The 21003-nt window shown below is 46.1% G+C and overlaps 1 protein-coding gene across 1 annotated transcript in view; it reads left to right on the top strand.

Annotated features, from left to right (window-relative positions):
* Positions 1-21003, top strand: part of LOC138511076 (trichohyalin-like) — a 3831204-nt gene that overhangs the window by 1724562 nt on the left and 2085639 nt on the right. The window contains exon 17 of the mRNA XM_069626576.1: positions 16631-16692. Coding sequence (XP_069482677.1) covers positions 16631-16692 — 62 coding nt within the window. The remainder of the gene's footprint in view (positions 1-16630; positions 16693-21003) is intronic.

Below are 21003 nucleotides of genomic sequence, written 5' to 3'. Positions count from 1 at the left end.
CTACATCCCCAGTTACTCTTTTCTTCCACAATGGCAACCCTCAATGTACTTATGTACTTCAGTCTCTCTATGTTTTATTTAGGTCCTGCCGGAATGAGGGTTGCATTCAATTAACAAGGTCATCCATCACTGTGTTTTATATAAAGGGCAGAACATATGAGCTGTAGTGCTGAAACCCAGTGTGCACTTGGTCTGTGACCCATGCATTATATGTAATCAGCATTGCACTTTTACAACCAAATATGTCACAGCAGGGTAGTCCAGTGACTAGCACACTTTCCTTTATGAAGACCTAATTGAGCATGTTGCACTTAGCTATTTCACACAAGAACAAATCAAAGGCTATGCGCTTCTTGTTCCAACACATTCCTGTGACTTGATAAAACCTCAATATCCCATCTCTCATATTTGGCACAGAAAACACAGTGGGTCTTAAAGACTGGTCAAGGGTTTTCATTTTCATTTGAGGGGCAAAGGCTATCCCTCTCTCTGTCTTGTCTGCCCATGAACCTCCTCCCTATCCCAGGCATCTGTAACCATTGAATAGTTCTATATAATGTAAACCCCAATTGTCTATGATCTTGTTTTATTCTATGTGTGGTTTCCATGTAAGCAGGCTGTCTACGATCGCCCAGGAACTTCCTAACTGCCCTGCTCTAGCAACAGGTTGTGCTGCAATCAGAGTTAGGTCAGTGCCTTGCACTCGCGATTCATTCAGGTTACATCGATCATTCCCACTCACTTCTTCTCCACTTCTCTTTCTATCACTCCCCTCGAGTTACTCCTTCAACCAAGTCTTCATCCCTCCAGTCTTTCACTCCTCCTACTCCTTGTCTCCATCCTTTGATGTTACTCCTCCTCCCACTCCAATGTACCACTTCCCCTTCCTACTACTACTCGCTGCCATCCAAAACGGCACTTCTACTCTCACTTCTACACTCCACCTCCCAATACTCGACTCCCCGTTCCACTACTGGACTCTGCCTCCTACTAGTACACTCCTCCTCCCAATACTATGCTCCTCCTCCCACTACTTCACTCCTTCTCTCACTTCTGAACTCCTTCTCCCACTACTACACTCCTTCCAGACCCTCATGTCTCTCTGTACCAGCTTTCTCACACAAACGCATACTCACACTGCAGAAACCCTATCACTTCTAAATCTTACCTTCGCTGACAATCTCTTATACAATATGCTGCTCCTTATTTCCTCCTGCTGGTCTCTTTTTTTTGGTAATCCTCCACTTCTCCATCTCCACCACTAACCTCACCTGGTAAACCCACAATTTCAACTTCAAGTTACTGGGCATCATTACGACCCATGGTGAATGGTGGAATTACCACCCCATTCCAAGGTTGGCGGGGCGGTAATTCCCCATTCACCATTGGCCCTTCCACATTCCCATTCTTGCCCCCATAGGGCTCAATGGGAATGTGGAAGGCGGTAATTACGGCACCGCAAATTGTGGTATCGCAATTACCTCCAAGGTCCCTTTGCGGGTCCCTTCCTTAACAGCTGGTAAAACCAGCTGTTATGGTAGGGACCCTCAAAGGGACCTCGTAATTGGGCGGTAAGGGATTACCGGCACCAGTGCCCTTACCAGTACCGGTAATCCCTTACCACCCGGGTCGTAATGAGGCCAAATGTTTGTTATAGCCACACCTCTCTAAGGATGTGTCTGCTATCTTATTCCCCAGGGGAGTATGTGCGAGGAAAAAGTATTCGGAAGGCCTCTGGATATCGGATTGTGTAGTTGATGTAAACCAGGATATATCAGTTACCAGATGTAGAGGTCTCCAGGGGGATGACCACATCCATATTAATTCTGTGGAGTATCACTTCTATGGTGGGTAGTGGTTGGAGCGGGGCTCCGGAACATAATCCAGGGACGTTTACTGGCACACCAGGTAGCAGGCACAAATAATGTTGTTTGGTTTCTGCAAAAACTCCAGGCCAGTTGAACCCACTGTGTGGTGCCTTCACATGTTTTCTACCTCCAGCAGTTAGGTCTGAATGTGTCAGCTCCAAAACAGCCTTCCAGAATGGCCATAGTGCTAACAACTGGTGATAGTTGACTCCATCTGCTCTGGGATTGAAACTGACCCAGTATAGGTGTCTTGTCTTCTCAATGAAATGAAGGCCCGTTCGGGTCTATTCGTTGGCTTCTGAGACAAGAATCCTCTGGGCTTACTACACTCCTCCTCCCACTACTACACTCCTCTTGCCACTAATGCACTACTCTTCCCACTAAAACAATTTTCCTCTCTCTACTACACTCCTTCCACACCACTACTCAGCCACACTCCTTTCACTCTGTATCAGCCTTCTCATACTCACACCTTACACTACCTTTTCTCCAGACTTGTCTCACACAAATGTACACTCACATTGCAGGACCACTATCACTTTGACCCTTCTCTTTCCTTTTCTTTCCATATTTCTAATATTGCTTGCTCTTATCGCTATGCTTTATTTGACATCCATCGCACATGCTCTTACCTCCCCTTTCACACCACCAAATACCTTATAAGTTCACTGGTTTTCTCTCGTTTTCACTATTACTCTGCTCTTCTACTTGGTCTTCCTGCCTCTCACTTGGCTTCCCTTTGTTCTGTCTTTAAGTCTGCTAATTGAATGAGAGAGGTAGTGGAAAGGTAGTTGAGAGTAGAAGAGGTAGGGTGAGAGATGATGTACAGAAGGAGGGCTGTGGAGGGAGAGAGAGGAGAGTTGTGAGAGTCCCACACATTTTAGAGATTTTAGAGTTTTTAGAGGAGAAGTTGTAAGCAAAGTCTTTAGTAGAAAGGGAGGAGACAATGGATGTTGGCTTGGGAGGTGTGAGCAAAGTTTGGAGGTTTGCTGGGTTGATTGCAAAGGGAGGAGATTAAGTTTGCGAAGTGGGAGTATTTGGCAGAGGCAGGGGCTTTGCTGGGGGGGGGCTGAGGGGGCTATAGCCCCTGATCTTTTGGTTGTAGCCCCGGATAGAATCTTAGGAGCTACAGCCAAAAGACTAGCTAGCCCCCAGTCCCAACAGTTCCGACATCAGCTTAGCCCTGGGTCTTTTCCAGACCTAGCAACTCCCCTGGGCAGAGGTGACTGAAAGAAGGGCATTTTTGTAGACTAGGAATACAGTAGGAGTCATATGCCAGACCAAATGTTTGTTTTGAGGATCTAAACTTCAGAGGTGATCCAAGGCTGAGGATGGGAATGTGGCAATGTGTGAGCCGGATAGTGTTGGTGTAATAGAGTCATAAGTGCATAGTGAAAATCAGAAAAAGCATGGTCAATGAAGAGGCGTGCATAGGGGAGAGAGACAGAAGAGTGTTCCTCACATCAAGGTACGGGGCAAGAGAATCCTATCTGAATTTCCTCTTATTCATTAAATAGGGGAGAGAAGGAGTAGAAGGTGAAGGGACCAAGATGTTAAAGTGAAGAATTGAGTAATCTGAGAGAGAGGTTTCAATGGGGAGGTCAGAGGAGGAGAAGGAATTAGAAAGAAGAAAAGGTCAATAAAGTTCCCACCAAAGTGGGCAGGCTGGTCATGGGTGGAGTAGAAAGAGTGGTCAAATAGGAGGGATTAAGTTCAAGGTTAAAGTCTACAAGGTGTCAGTAGGAAGTGACTCAAAGAAAAGTTTACATTTAGGGAATAAGAAGTTGTGAGGACAAGGGGGTGGATGGAGAGCCAGAATGGTGAGATGTTTACACAGGAGAAGTTGAATAGTGGCATATTCAAAAGAAGAAGAGGTGATGTCAGATGGGGTAGAGAGGCAGTGTTGATGGCCTTATTAACACCCCCGACCAGCCCCCTTCCCAACAGTTGTGGAGAGTGGGAGAAGGTAACAGAGTAAGTGTGTAGAGCTGCTAGTATAGCAGATACATGAGAGGAGATCCATCTTTCTGTGTTCAAAGAAGTGAATGTTGAGGGTGTTAAGAATCAAAGTGGTCAGTGATGTAGGAATACTTCTTTCCCAGGGAATGTGCATCCCAGAGGCCAAGTGATAGAGTAACAGGAGGTGGGGCAGAGGAGCAGATGTTGTGCAGTGGGTGCTGCTATGTTGCTGAGTCCATGCCTTAGTAGAACCGATAACTCGTTAGAGTGCTGCTGAATAGCTGAATCCTTGAGAAGGTCACAGAGCTAAGACCCAAGGGGAGGAACTTGTGAACAATGTAGAGAGCAGATGGAAAGAACAATGGTGAGAGGACCGAATGGCAAGAGAGGAAAGGCATAGGGCTAGTGTCAAAGAAATATGACTTGGAGGAACCAGCAAAAATGCACATAAGTGCAGGTACTTTTGCGACACTGAAAGTAAGCTCAAGAAACCCAATGCAAGGAGTTGTGGGTCCGTCATTCTGTACCAGAGCACAAGGAGCACTGATAGACAAAAAGAATGCAGCAGAAAAGCATGTTGGAATTGTGATTCTATGACAAGACTGGAGGCGAGCATTATGCTTCAACTTCATTTATTACTACTCTCCAGCAGTTTCAACAAACTATACAAAAAACAATCACAAAGAAATGTCCCACGTGGCTTTTTGCTTTTAAAATTACAAATCCTATAGTCTCTGTAGTCCTTCACACTCCAGCTCAGTTTATGACCACTTCCTGTCCCTGAGCTCCGCCTCTTCTTTTACTGCTCTCCAAGCAGATAAGTGACATTCCTTTTCCTCCCAGCTATTGGGTAATTTTCTTTAGCATTGTAGTCAGTTAATGGGAAGTTTTTTTATAGCATTGCTTTAGATTGCGATTATATATGTGGGCATAGAGCCTTATATCTTTACTTACGAGTTTGGCAGTGATTGAGACTGTTGTATATGCGCAGCGCAGCCTCGGGTAACGCTTTAGAATTGAGCGCGTGAGTTGTACAGCGCGTAATCCGTGCTAGGAATATTGCAGACTTCAGGGCGAAGCCACCGAAGGTAACCACGGTCGTCACCAGGGACCGAGAGCTCCGTCACAACAAGCGCCCAACATGTTCAGCCCGAGAAAGGAGCTGAAAGGGAGTACTCCAGCCCCCTCCCTCGCGGGGACGGAGCTAGCCGGGTGCCCACACCGCGTCGCACTCATTAGGCGATGCGGCTCGCAGCACCTGGCGGTTCTGACAGTACGAAGCGAACGAGTGGGAAATATTAAGATTTATAGAGCCCTAGCTCTTCCGCCGTTCGCTGAAGAGACAGCACAGAGTGCATCACGAGCACGTGAAACAGGAGCTGAAGAAGGGAGGAACAGCTCACTCTCAAAGATAGTGCAAGCAGGTACACGCACGAGGCAGCAGCCTCTCAACAGTGGACAGAGTTCATAAGCCATCACAGGCACCCAAACCTGAAAAGGTCTGGTGTAGCCACAGATAAAACATTTAAAAAAAGGGGGAGAATAAGTGAGAGATTACAGGCCTTACCCCAAAGGCATCTCCTAGGAAGTGGTCAGCAAAGACTACTTTTCACAGGTACTAAGGCACACAGCACCCCTTAACATGTCGGAGTTCGAATGGAGTAAGGAAGGGCAGTCTCTAGATTTAGACAGCAGTTTTAAGGAGGTTCTGGGGAATTCCCTAGTAGATGCAGTGGCACAAGGGGTGAAACCCCTGCAAGAAAGGCTGGAGACACTGGTAGCTATGCTTCAGCAGCCTAAGGAAAGCACCAAAAGGACAAACAGCTTGCCCATTGAACCCTCTGGATCAGGGTCTAAGGGGAGTATCCAGGCCCGCAAGAGAAAAACCTCTGCAGACCCCCAGGGCCCTATGGAAGGGGTGGATAACAAGGCCCAGGACGACGCCGACGCCTTCGCGAACCTTAAGAAAGCATATTTGCTGCGCCAGGCTGTGCCAGACCTTACGACCCCCTCTCCTGGGGAAGAAAATGAAGGAGATGATGACCCGGGCTCGGAAGAGGAGCCAGAGGAAGGGGACCTATCCCCTCAAGAGCCGGAGGAGCCAGTCGAGGAGGAATGGGTGAAGCCCAGCGGGGGAAAAATGACCCACAAGGAGAAGCACCTTGAAGAGGAGCAGGACAATATGTTAGATCCGGAGAGTATTAGGAATCTGAGATCTTCCGACTGGCAGCCATCTCCGAGAGTGGCTCAATATATGACGGCAAGACTGAGGAAAGCATTAGATAAGGAGGTGAGACTGCGCCTCCGGGCGGAATGCCCCCGCCCAGACTTATCAGGGAAAGTGGCAGAAGCGCCCGGATTGGACCACAAAATACTTACCTTTGTCTCAAAGACCAGTATGGACCCCCGTAAAGGGATTGATAGATCATGGAAAAGTTGCCAGGAAAGAATACTGGACTTAGCCGGCCCTCTTGCTAAGATTATGGACTTAGCTGATAGAGCGAGGGACACTGGCGAGGAAGTTGATCCAGAAGCCCTAGCAGGGTGGGCGCAAGGAGCAGTTTGCCTTTTGGGGAATGTGAATTGCGCAATAGCTTCCGAGAGGAGACGAGGACTATTATTGAAGATAGACCCGAAGCTCAGTGACCTGGCATCCCATGAGGCTGGAGAGGCAGCCCAAGGACTCTTGTTTGGCGAAACATTCTGGAAGGAGATGGGCCGCTTTGTAGGCACATACACATCACTGGAGAACGCGTAAGCATCCATTCGTAAGATCTTTCCGCAGAGAGTTTTTGCCGGGACCGGCCGTTTCAGGGGTCTGTCGGCCGGTCACCAACAAGGAGGGAGAAGACCCCCTAATCACAGAGCCCAGTACTGGGAAAACAGGCAACAAGACACGTTCTTTCCAGCCAGAGGCCGCAAAACCAGAGGGCGCAGAGGCAGAGGCTTTGGAAGGGGTCAAGGATTTACACCAGGTAAGGGCGATAACCTACCCTCCAGTAGGAGGGAGAACCAGTATGTTCTGGGAAAACTGGCACGCGCTTTCCAGCGATGCCTGGATTTTGCCAACTGTCAGAGGTCTGCAGTTAGAATTTATGCAAGCCCCAGTGCAGACCCGAGTACCCCAGTACCGCGCCTAGCGAAAGCAGCGCAAAAAGCCCTAAATGCCAAATTAGAGATATTAGAGAAGAAAAAGGCATAGAAAGGTGCCCCAGTGCCCCAAGCTTCATAAGCAACATGGTTCTCGTGGACAGGAAGGAGAAAGTGCGCCCAGTAATAAATCTAAAAGAGTTGAACGGATGGATAGTTTACCATCATTTCAAGATGGAAGGGATCCATCAGCTCAGAGACTGTCTGAGAGAAGGAGACTGGCTGACCAGATTAGGCCTAAAGGATGCCTACCTAACGATTCCAGTGCAGAAGCATTTCAGGAAGTTCCTAGCTTTTCACTGGAAGGGACAGCTCTGGCAATTAAGGACGATGCCATTCGGGCTTGCGTCAGCGCCTTGGGCTTTCACGAAAATGATGAAACCAGTAGCTGCGTCTATTCGAGAGAAAGAAATAAGGCTAATAATATATCTAGACGATCTTCTACTTCTGGCAGAAGATCGAGGAGCACTGGAGTATCAAACGAAGTGGGTCCTAGACCAGTCGCTGGGATTCCTAGTAAACGTAGAGAAATCAGATACCAATCCAGCGCAGAGGTTGGATTTCCTCGGTTCTAGACATGAGGAAAGCCACCTTGGAACTTCCAGCAAGGAAGATACAAGATATCAAGAGGGAGATCAGAGCGTGCTTGAGGAAGAAAGTAATCTCACTGAGAGTTCTAGCGAGAATAGTGGGCCTCCTAGCAGCCTCTATACAAGCCATTTTTCCAGGTCCTTACATTACAAAGGTTGAAGGTAAGACACCTCCTACAGGGGTTGAGATACCATCAATCGATACCATTGGATCAGGAGTCTATCACAGAGCTGGAATGGTGGTTGCGGAATATGGATGCCTGGAATGGGCATGCCATATTCGGAGACCGGCCGGACCTTATAATAGAGTCAGACGCCAGCCGCCTAGCGAAGAGGAGGTGATTTTGCACATAAACTGCCTAGAACTTCTGGCAGGATCCAAAGTGAAGTTGTGCATCCTGCTAAAAATGGACAACATTTCAGCAGTACATTACATAAACCACTTAGGGGGAACGAAGTCCAGGATGCTAGCGGAGCAAGCGAAGGATTTCTGGCACTACTGCCTGCAGACAGGGACATCAGTGACAGCGGAGTATTTGCCCGGGTCACTGAACGTAGTAGCGGATTGGAACTACCGATACCTCACAAACTCCAGTGACTGGAAGCTGGATCCAGCAGTATTTCAGATACTGGATCAGAGGTGGGGTCCGCTGCACACGGACCTGTTTGCGTCTCGCCTCAATGCGCAGATGCCCAGCTATTTCAGCTGGAGGCTAGACCCGGACGCAAAAGATACGGACGCATTCCTGCAGGATTGGGCAGGCGGCCCTCACTACGCGTTTCCTCCTTTCATGATGCTGAGCAGAGTGTTAGCGAAGTGTCGGAGGGAGAGCTCGGAGCTAGTACTAGTAGCTCTGTTGTGGAAAGCTCAAGTATGGTTCCCGACACTGATGGAACGCTTGATAGACCTGCCGAGAGTCCTCCCAGAAGGAGAGCGACTGCTCATGGACCCAGCTGGACAATGTCATCCTGGGAGAATGAGAGGGACACTCCCGCTCATCGCGTGCAGGATATCAGGAGACGATGGGAACTGCCAGGCATTTCGATGCAGGCTTCAGAACTCATCGCAGAATCCTGGGCTCCATCGACTAGGAGGAGCTACGACGCGGCTTGGGCCAAGTGGACTAGTTGGTGTAGAGGGAGAGGTATTCATCCCATTTCAGTACCTGTAGTAGCGATTCTGAACTTTCTAGTGCAGCTCCTGCAAGATGGGAAAGCATTCCGCACTATAGGAGTATATATATCAGCGATCTCTGCGGGGCACGTACCAATCGAAGGCGTGCCAGCAGGCGAATACCCGGCAGTTTGTAGACTCATCAGAGGAGCTAAGTTTAAAGTTCCGCCAGAACCTAGATACACAGTCTTATGGGACGTGACAGTGGTACTGCGATTATTAGAGAGCTGGCCAGTTAACAAATATCTATTGCTCAAGCAGTAGTCGGGCAAGTTAGCGATGCTGCTATGTCTCATATCTTGTAAGCGAGTGTCGGATATTAAGGCATTGGAGGTTAATAGAAGGACATTTGGGCCGGAAGGAGTGACTTTTGTAGTGGTACAAAGAACTAAATCAAACACATCAACAGTGCACTCTCCGTATTTCCCAAGTAATAGTAAATGGTGCGTAGCAAGCTGCATTAGAGAGTATGAAGCTAGGACAGCAGAGAATAGAGCAATAAGCACGACGCAATTGTTAATAGCGCGTAGGAAGCCTTTCCATGCGATAAAGACAGCCACCATTGCGAGATGGGTCAGAGAAATAATGCAAGCAGCTGGGATTGACTTACAGAAGTATGGGGCTCATTCTGTAAGGGGGGCCATGCCGTCCAAAGCATATAGGACAGGAGTTCCGCTGCAGGATATTATGTCAGCAGCAGACTGGGCGAATGATCGCACCTTCAGAGAGTTTTATTTTAAACCAGCAGAGGGTATAGCGAGTACGGTGTTGGGACAACTTTGAACAAGCATAATGCTCGCCTCCAGTCTTGTCATAGAATAAAGATTACCCCTGCTAACTGCTCAGGGAGTATTAATTCTATTAAAGACTAGGAGGCGAGCATTAGTTTCCAGCAACGGCTAATTGTTAATCATATTGTATGTGGATTTTGTGATGATATGATAACGAATTAGACGCCACCCTGATATTCTATTTTATGTTTCCCTAGGGGAAGAGCAGTGAGTCGACTAGTAAGAAGAAGGCGAGAGGCAGCCAGAGGAATTGTTAATCATTTGGAGTTCAGGAAGTCTTCGCTCAGTTGGCGAGACAGAAAAAGTTTATGGTTAATGGATATTCAGAGCACGTAAAAGAGAGGAGGAGCTCAGGGACAGGAAATGGTCATAAGCTGAGCTGGAGTGTGAAGGACTACAGAGACTATGGGATTTGTAGTTTTAAAAACAAAAAGTCACGTGGGACATTTCTTTGTGGTTGTTTTTGTATAGTTTGTTGAAACTGCTGGAAAGTAGTAATACATGAAGTTGAAGCATAATGCTCGCCTCCGAGTCTTTAATAGAATTAATATTCCCTGCGCAGTTAGCAGGGGTAATCTTTATTCTTGTACTAAACACAAAAGCATGAGGAGCACAGAGTCATAAAAAAACACCAAGGAGGACTATACGTTGGGAGTTGAAGCCCTGTCACTCCCCATCTCTCTAATAATTCATATCACTGGGAATTATTTTTTAGAAGTCGTGGTTCTAACATTTCACATGGAAAAGCCTTTGAGACACTGAGAACCCTCAAGAGAAGTAACATAAAATTCCTTCTGGGCGCTGAAATTCTGCCACTCTCCAGTTTGGTGGGGGGGGGGAGAGAGGGAGAGAGGGAGAGAGGAGAGAGAGAGAGAGAGAGAGAGAGAGAGAGAGAGAGAGAGAGAGAGAGAGAGAGAGAGAGAGAGAGAGAGAGAGAAGAGAGAGAGAGAGAGAGAGAGAGACCGACCGACCGACCTAGTCATCTCCCATATGAATAATGGCAATGCTCTACTCACAGGAATCCCAAATGCCACCTTGGCTCTTCCGCAAACTGTCTAGAATGCAGCAGAATACCTCATCAATGGAGTAAATCAATTCTACTACATCATCCCCATTGTCAAGGAGCTGCACCGGCTACCCCTTCTAGGTTGCATCATGTTCAAGACAGACTGCATCGCCTACAAATCAGTCACAAACAAAATACCACTTTACCTGTCCAAGACACCTACCTTCTCTAGAGGCCAATGCACCACGATAAGCGACAATATTTCTAGACTGGAAACAAAGAACTATAAGAGCTGTGACGAATCCTTGGTTGTTGTCACTTCTCCCCGAGGGGGAGCCCCTTCCCATGATGCCAGGGAAGTAAGGCTGCTACCCAATAGTCCCTCTAGATATGGTACTCTATGGACAAGGATGACAATCCAAGGGAAATGCAGTGTGCCAACCCTTCATCAGCCCCACTCACCTCTTAGACATCCTTCTATCCCTTCACTGAACTCCCTGTACCACACTCTTCCATTTACTTCTGTGGCATTAGTAACCTGGAAGATACTGGGATGAGGAAGAATAGGGGTGACCTTAGAAAAATCTCCCTAAAAGATACTGGGTTGAGGAAGAGTAGGGATGACTGTAGAAGGAACTCCCTAGGATGTACTGGGTCAAGGAGGACATGCAGAGCAATGAGGAGTGCTCAAGAGAACATACACACACGTTCTAGTCGTATTGTTAGTTCAGACATAAAAAACAAAGAAAGACTTACCTTATTGGAAAGCCCTCCCTGGAGGAACCACAAGCGAGGAAGCGGTTCAGTGGAGCACCAGGAAGAAGCCTGTGAGTGTGGCATAAATAAGGGTACAGAGACGTCCCTGTTTGCTTCAGCGAGGAGGAACAGGACAGAAGCCTCGCCAGGAGAAGTTCCGGGAACAAGAAGAACCTGGATGGTGCAAGCAGCAAACCCTGACGTGCACGCGGAAGGAAGAGACATTCTGTGGGAATGCCACAGCCCATCAGAGATACAGAGAAGCCAGGGGAAGACAGAAGCCGAAGCCTCAAGGGCCCCAGTACCTGGCCATACCTAGCAGGAGAGTCAAACAATTCTGCCAAAAACTAGAGGAACATTTACCAGTCATCTTCCTCATGGAAGTATCTGGCAGGAGAGTGAACCAGGTCTGCCAAAGCCTAGAGGAACGTTTGCAAACTATCCTCTTCATGGCAGTGCAGGAATGAGAAAAGCCAGGAGAAGAGAGGCATTCCCCCTACGGTTGTGAACTATAATTAGAAGCCAGAGAAAGGCCAGGGGAACGAGTCATTACCGCTGTGAATTGTGAACTGTTAAAGTAAAAGCCAAGAGATTGTGAAAACAAAGCCAAGGAATGCCAGGGGAAGGGAGTTGTTCCGCTGGCATTGTGAAAACATGAATCCAAGGCATTCTCCGGCAACCCAATAGTAAAGAAGCAACTATGGGACATAAGAATATTGATGTTTGAGCTGGAACTTTATTACCCTTTTGAATTGAACTAAGAACTTTTGCTGCTTGCTTGATATTTCAACTTGGAACTTTCTTTTGTACTTTGGAAAGTTATTGAGACCTGAGGAAGGAAGCCAGTCCCTCAGGTATAGGTACCACCTACAATTGCAACTGTGATCCATTGTCCAAAAGAAGGGAGTCATTCTTCTGCACCAAGAAGATTCACTACCTTTTTAGTTACAAGTGTAAGGGACAGAAGCAGGGTTTTTGACACAGTATGGTGCACTGAATCCTTAGTATTTTAGTTGAGGCATGGAGAGGTAGCACGAAAAACAAGAAACAGTCCTTTCCTTGACACAGCATATCTACTGGAACAAGTTACTAACACAGATGAGAGTTGCCCTCCATCCTGCACTTCAAGAAGAACCTGAAGACGCTATTCTTCAAACAACATCTTTCCAATTGCTGAATACTCCACTCAACTCTATTTCGTCGTATTGGAGTTCCTTAAACCCAGCTCAGCTCCTCTGCAACACTCTTACCCTATCTCTGAAACCCTGGGTATGTTCCCAGCTCGGTTCGTGCTTTACAAATACCAGACATACAAAGAAAATTGATCTGAGAAAGAAAGAAAACCCAAGACTTAATATTTAAGAAAGTCTTTCTTTAAATTGGGACACCATCAATGGACCCACCTAACGGGTCAGAAGCGGGATCAGAGGGATCTGACATATTGGCTGAACCCACAAGAGCAGGAATCAACACACATGAGTGAAAGAACACAGATCGGTGTGTGCTATGTAAAGGTGGCGCCACAGGCTTGCACAATCATCAAGGAACAGGACAATCGTACAAGGTTTAACTTTACAATGTCTCGCAATACAGAACTTCAGATAGAAACCCTGCTCTGATCCAAAATAGGAACAGGCAGCATGGGGAGGACACTGTAAGCTGTAGTTGGAGAGGCACTGCATGAGGACAGCTAGCTCACTCACGTAACCACATATCAGAAATAAGATGGCAGTCAAACCCTTTGTGGGCTCAGATCACCCATCCCTTTGGTCCCATGTTCCTGCCTGAAATACAGCTGTAACAAACTGAATATTAGTAATTCACAAATAACAAAGATAGATACTCAGGTGCAAATGCTCTGGGGAAAAAAGGTTTAAGGGAGGAACCAAAGCCCTACAAATGCTGGGAGGAGCACATGGAAAATGAGTTTGGAGACGCAGCAGAATCTAGTCATTGGTGTGTTGGAGACTTGGAGAGGAGTTAAACATGGAAGGATGCTGGAGCTCAGAGAGAGATATAGAGGGCAGGAGAGATTGAATGAAAGAGGAAGATAGACTCTTCGAGAGAGAGGGAATAGACAGAGTGAGAGAGAAGCAAGACAAGAGAAGATAGTTGATTTCAGAAGTAAGGAAGGAGTAAAGAGTGAGGGAAGGAGAGGAGTATGAAGCCCAGGTGAAGGTTGGCAGCAAAAGGAAAGGAGGGGGAATAAAACAAGGAGGGGACATTTATGAAGATCATTCAATGAGGAAGGCCAAAGTTCTCCTGAAGGTTACACAAGTGAGAAGAGTGATGGGAAATTATATTCCAATTCTCCCTGGAGAACAAAGAGAGGCATAGCCATCAAGATCCCAAGAGCACCACAAAGAAAAGGCAGGGTGGCCAAACTCCAATAAACCCGATGCAACAGGCTTCAATAATCGAGGCAGCGCTGACCAACATCAGAAGGACCACCCACATGTTCATGCCCAGTACAGGGGACCCCTGATGTGGAGTGTCTTTTTAACTGGAAGGCTGTGAAGATGGGGAAGACCTTGCCTGAGTAGACCGTGCTTCCAAAGACCAGATGGTTTCAGAGTGGCCACAGTAAAACTGCTTTCTCTATAGTCAGAGAAGACATTGCACCTTTCCCAGAACGTTAAGGCTTCAATGCAAGCAGAGGGAGAGGTCGCTGGCAGAAGGCAAGGAGTGGCACAGTACACTGAATCAGCTTCTCTACCCCCTGACCATGCTTGGGAACTTGAAAGAAGTTGTGATTTAGCCCATGTCCAACATCCGTACCTTCAGTCAGCTTGTTACAACAGCCTTTTTTTCACAATTACCAGACTATCAAAGAGGCTGCAAAAAGTGGCAGAAGGAGTGCTGAGCCCAGTGCTGATCCCCACTATTAACAGAGCTCTAGGTAGCCCATAAACAACTGTAATGAATCCGGATGGACAAACCCTGTATGAGATCCTGCAAGTTGGTAATCAGGAAAGGCTGAAGTATGACGAGGAGTACCACTGCAAGGAACCCCATGAGGTATATCTTTTACCACTAACAAGTCTCTTCCAGATGTCCTACACGATTAAATACCACCTGGAAAGATAATCGAATAACTGGTAATGGAGCAATTTGTGAACATATTGCCAAGGAACCAGCACGGAAGGCTTCAGCGTTGCCAGAAGTGTTGGAAACCAGCAGCTGTACAAGATTCAGCATACAGCGAAGCAGTATTCATTAATCTGCTTACAATAACTAGGAGAGAACAGTTTTTGAAACATTATTTTTCGATTCTTTAGAGACGCATCTGAATGAGCAGACAGTGAGCCCCCTGCTATATGAAGTTCGGCACCAGTATGACCCTGCCACAGAAAATAATGGTGGTAAGCACTTAGAGATCACTGACAATATTGAGTGCTGAAAATAATCATGCGATCACTCCTAAGTATTTTTTTCCTCCTCATTTATATTTAGGTCTACCAGAGGCTTTAACAGAGGGCAGACACATCACCCCCATCCCCTTGACTTCATGACACCTCGCCACCCTTAGCTATTTTTCGGGTAGACTGAGGTAAGACTTTGATAACCATTTCTTCCTACACGGTGAACCACGTGCTTTTAATTCAACAGTAGAGTTACAAGGCGCCTCTTTTTCTTTGCCAGCTAGGACTGAGGCGGATACAGCGGAAATGAATTATTAATCTAGTAACTCGTGAGGTAAGCAGTCCACCATGTACTTAGATACTCTGCAATTCACTGAATATATAGTACACAATTCTAAGTACTATTCATTTGTTTTTTGGTTACAGGCAAATTTGTTCTGCGCTTGTCAACACATGATACAGACTCTAGAGTTTCCTTAGACTCTGTTCCACACATATAAAGTGCGGATTCTGGAGAGGTCCCTGACTCACCCCCCCCCCCCCGGGGTGCATTTTACAGCTACATATGAGCCCAATTAAATAATTCCCTGGACAACAAACATTAATTACATTCATTTTCCAATTCATTACAGATCTACACCACAGGCAGTGAGGCAACACTTTCACTTCTCCCACCCTGATGAAGGCCAGCATAATTTGGAGCTAATAGGATACCATAGGCCGAAACACTGTTGTGTCGACTTGTTCTTGTTTAAATGTGCCAGAATTGGGCAAAAAATAGACATTATTTGTATTGTATATTGTGTCATTGAAAAACCTTGACAGTACAAGGTTCATCTGTATACATCATGAGATGTTGTTTTATATGTTCTGAACTGTGCCACATTTGTATGTTTCTATGGGATGGTGTGAGACTCACTACACCATGATGGTGAAGGATATTTTTGTAGAATGTACATACAAATTACGATTTTTTTTGTGATGAAACAATTGTGTGTACAGATTTATTTTTCTACATGGTTGCCTGTTTCAGGCACCCTGATCAATTGTGTTTTATATACTGTATAATAACTGTAGTGGTCAGGGAAAAGCCAGGTGCCCCTTTTTGTTTTATAGATTCCGTAATCATTAGAACACTGTCACCCACCTAAAAGTGCTACCTTAAGGAAGTCTCTGGATTCCATAGTGGTAGCACCAAATACAAAATGTCTGCGTGATGGACTGTCTGGCCATTTTGAAACAAAGAAGAAGTAGCACCTTCATTTCTGGCAATGTTATCAGCCTGGGTCTCTAAGTGGGGCCAAGAACGAACGTTTTTTCAAAGTATCCAGATTGAAAAAGCTAGAACCATTGCAAACCCTTGAAGATTGTGAACTGCTAGGAGCCCTCATTTGTGATAATTAATTTCCTGTGTTCTTCCAATTAAGTTCTTCCTCCCTTTTCCAAGGCATTATTTTCCCGCTTTCACATAATTTTAATTTTTTTAATGAAATTTTTGTTGGGAGCCTACATGCCTAAATGTATATTTAACTGTGTTTGAAATATACAAACTGTATACTTTTATCCCCACTTTTTCATTTGAATTCTGGTGTTTAGCCAAGCTAACAAAGTGAAAAAAAAATAAGGGGGTGGCTCCGTTTAGTCAGCATCATGGTATAAGACCTTATACTAACACTAATTCGAACGAAACTTGATTTCAACAATATTGGTCCATATTCAAAATAAAATGAGTCAAAATGCTTGCTGCAATTTTAGCAGAGAAAATGTGCGCTTATCGAGGCATTTGTGATCCTGTACCAGTCATTTCGTTTTCCACAGAAAGGTATACATGAAGCAGAAAGAGTCTAATGATGCTGGTGCGCAATAAGCTGATTGTTATATTTTTGTACTACAAATTCAATGTTCATCCTGTTCTTCATATCACATGTTTATGATAATAATCTAAGCTGTTTCATTTGTTTCTTTCCACTCAAGACGCCAAGTGAGCAGGAGGCTTTTGATCTTGCGGAGTTTGTGACACTGGAAAGCCAATTTGAGTATGTATTCAAATGCATGTTCAGTTAGTGTTTTCACCTTCACATACCACATATGAGTCAATCGAGTTTTAATTCTGAGGTCCAAAGGCCAGTAACATAGTTGAATACGTTTGTTTTCTGCCCTTAATCAGGCAACATTAACCTCGTTATTTTGAGGCTCATATGTGTAGCCACACCTGGTTTTGCCAAAATCAAACGCAACTGTATGACGAGAGAGAATGGAATTCTGAGTTGGGTACATTTGCGCTGGTGCTTTTGGTAATGTGTCCTCCCCTCTGTTGCAAAGTCAGAAGGAATAAATAAGCTGAATGCCCTTTCAAAAAAAACTTAAAACAAGCTGACTCCCAACACGGTGAATATGTCTCAAATGTTGCCATGCTAATCCCCGTTCCAGTTCCTGCCCCTGCCTGCATAAAACACCTTCTCATTGGAACTCTTTCAGCTCTTTTTATTCACGCCTTAACGTCAAACTTTGCACTCGAAGTGCGTGCCTTTGTTTTTTCAAAGCAGTCTTCTGAGTCTTAAAGACTTAATTTGAGCTGTACATGCTACTGGTGTAATACAAATGTCTTAACCTGGTCTGCCTTCAGCCAATAGAGTTATAAGCACTGTTTGTGTCCATCAATGAAGTCCTGTTAAAAAAAACAGTGGCAAAGCCAACAATTTTTGGCTTGTGTGAACGTAATTTTGCATCTGTTACCGTTCATACCACTACAGCAGTGCCTGGCAGGAGCCTTTCCCATGCCTACACAAAAGCCCAAACTAATGGCATTGCCATTGCATGTTTCCATCATGACTAAACTTTTAAAGTGTTGCCATAAATGCCCTTTAAGTGTGTACCTATTTGCTGGGTAATGAATCTTCAAAGGGTCTTTCATACTGAACGAGCCCGTCCAGAACACTGCGTGTGGCTTCACATTGGAAAGGCAATAAACCCGAGCCTCACAGTGTGTGTGCTTAACTCCATATGGGAGGATGGGATTTTTGCCTTTCATGTGAATTTTTTTTTCTTTTTTGAGAATGGAGCCAAGTCAGACAGCGCACAATTAGGGGAAAACGCAGAAAAAAAAACGCAACATGCGACCTAAAAATATTATAACTGACTTTGGGCAAAAAAAAGCTTGTAATAAGCCGACATGGCAGCACTGCTCCTCCCGCACTTCACTCATACTGTTAAGGCATTGGTGGCCCAAGTCACAACAAGGCACAGACAGTATCTGCCATTGGCCCTTTCTTGCCACTGTTGTATGATATCCTACATCCCCTTGGCAGCATGAAGGAGGGGCGTTCGGCAATCTTCGGAGCCAAGCTCACCCAGCAGCCCGCCCTCAGAGCTACCAGGTGGGCGTTGCTTCAGGGCCTTCACCCCAGTCATAGGAAGCCGATTATCATACTGCATGGTATAATATATGGCTTCCCAATTAGAGTGAGGGAACTGGTGACTGATTTTTATATGCATGCCGTTGTAAGGTTCAGGGCTGCACAAAGTGTGCAGTTCTTGTCCCAGGGCTAAGGGTGGGAGGGGCAGTGGCACGGGGGTAACGCGGTGCGCTACGTGGAGACGGATACACTATCTCTGAACTGCAAACCCGTTGCTCTGCTGACGTGAACATTAAACTGCATATTGCACACTGATCCGAGTCTGCTTACTATGAAACCGTTCAATCAAGAATTGCCTCTTAAGAGTTGGACCAGACATTGGGAGCAAAGGTGCCAGGAATAGCCCTTTCAAAACCAGTAGGCAGGGACTAGAACATAACGCGGGGGGTAACTCACACTGTTAGATGTGGTCATCCTGTTTTATGTTCAGTCTGGTCCCAACCAATGTATAGGCACCATCTAGCCCCTCCCTGGACACCTTCTGATTGTGGTGGTGCAAGATATCATGGCCTTATTACACCTATGGTAATTTGCATCCCCGATTTCTCTTGGGGTAATTCACACTAACAGCAGTGTTTTCTATTTACTCTGGTCCCAACCGAAGAATAGGCACCATCTAGCTCCTCCCTAGACACCCCATACCTTTTAATTGTGGGGGTGCAATATATCATGGCCGGAACGCACCGATGGTAATTCACATAACCTATCTTACTATGGCTAACTCTCACTGACACAAGTGGTCATCCTGTTTATGTTTACTCTAGTCACACACGATCTGAGGGCACCATTTAACCCCTCCCTGGATACCGCCATACCTTTTGATTGTGGGGCTGCAAGATATCATGGTCTGAACACACCTTTGGTAACGTGAATCCCCTGCCTCCCTGTGGTTAAATTACACTGACACAAGTGGTCATATGTTTGTGTTTACTCTGATCCCTACCAATGTAGAGGCACCATCTAGTCCACATACCTTTTGATTGTGGGGGGTGCAAGATATAATGGCTTGAACGCACCTATGGCAATTCTCATCCCCTGCCTCCCTGGGATTAACTCACACTAACACAAGTGGTCATCATGTTTTATGTTTAATGTGTTCCCAACCAATGTAGAGGCTCCATCTAGACTCTCCCGGGACACCCGCATACCTTTTGATTGTGGGGGGTGCAAGATACCATGTCCTCAATGCACCTATGGAAATTTGCATCCCCTGCCCCCCTGGGGTTAACTCACACTGACAGAAGTGTTCATCTTGTTTTATGTTTAATGTGGTCCCAACCGAGGTAGATGTACCACCTAGCCCTCCATGGACACCCCATACCTTTTGATTGTGGGGGTGCAAGAAATCAAGGCCTGAACACACCTATGGTAATATGCATCACCTGTCGCCCGGGGGTTAACTCACAATGACACAAGTGGTCATCCTGTTTTATGTTTAATCTGGTCTCAACCAATGTAGAGGCATCATCTAACCCGTCCCTTGACACCCCCATACCTTTTGATTGTGTGGGCGCAAGATATTGTGGCCTGAACGGATCTATGGTAATTTGTATCCCCTGTTTCTGTTGTAGAAATTCACACTAACACAACTGGTCATCCTATTTTATATTTATAATTTTCCCAACTGATGTATAGGCACCATCTAGCACCTCCCTGGACACCCCATAGCTTTAGATTGTGGGGGTGCAAGATATCATGGCCTGAACACACCTATGGTAAATCACATAACCTGTTTTTCTGTGTTTAATTTACACTGATACAAGTGGTCATCCTGTTTGTTTATTCTAGTCCCAGCTGATGTAAGGGCACCATCTAGCCCCTCCCTAAATACCTCCCTCCATACCTTTTGATTGTGGTGGTGCAATATATCATGGTCTGAACACACCTATGGTAATTTGAATCACTTGCCTCCCAGGTGTTAATTTATACTGAAACAAGTGGTCATCCTGTTTCGTGTTTACTCTGATCCAACCAATGTACAGGCACCATATGGGCCCTCCCGGGACACCCTGTGATGCTGGAAACGCATCGGAAGGACAGGCCCTCCGTATCCCTGTCCTTCAGCTCTCTCTTTTGGTTTGGTGTACAGACCCATGGGATACCCTTATGGCACCCATGGGTTGGGGTACAATCATGTGCCCCTAGTGTATGTTTTTGGGCACCTGTGTGTGGCCCACAGAGCAGGGTACAGGCTGGTGGCAGCTCCGTGCTGAAATGACTAGTGCCCTGAGCATCCTCCATTTTGGGATGCCCAGGTCCTGTCACTGGAATAGGTACATTCCCGATTGAAACAAGATGGCTCCCATGGCCTCTTGCCTTCCATCGCATGTTACCTTGCTCTTTCAGAAGTCCCGGGAACCCCTGACTCTTTCCCTTCCTCCTGACTGGCTGTTGGGTGGAAGTTCCAAATATGGTAGTGTGGGGAAGTGCCGAACAGACTGGCTGGAGCCTTCCCAAAGACTGTATGTTGTGGGTACACCTGTGGGTGGGACCTGGGTGAATGGAGTGTTTAACGAATATACACTTCTTGTTGTGGATGTCTGGTATCTGGTGTTTGACACAATGACTGAGACAACTCTGCTCGAAACTGGTATGAATGCAGTGTGTAGTGTTGAATGGTGCGGTTCTTGTCCGAATCCTCATTCTGTGGTGAGTGTCTGGATGGAGAAGAATGGCCTGAATGCACGGTGCGCCTGATTGGCTGACTGACTGCTGAATGCCCTTCTGAGTGATTGGTTGCTTGAGTGTGACCCAGCAGAATGAATGGGAGATCAACAGTATATATGGGGTCCTTACACTGCTAGAAATCTTTCAGAAGCTGAAGAGAAACTGGAGTTGAAACCAAAGCTTGACCTTGAAGCCCTGCTGGAAGAGAAGAATTGCTGTTGCTCTACTTCGCCGATCTGAAAGCAGTTGTGACTCCAAGAACTG

The sequence above is a fragment of the Ambystoma mexicanum genome, chromosome 6p, assembly GCF_040938575.1.
Source record: "Ambystoma mexicanum isolate Mex_15411 chromosome 6p, UKY_AmexF1_1, whole genome shotgun sequence".
NCBI lineage: Eukaryota > Metazoa > Chordata > Amphibia > Caudata > Ambystomatidae > Ambystoma > Ambystoma mexicanum.
This window is presented reverse-complemented; position numbering and strand designations above follow the sequence as displayed.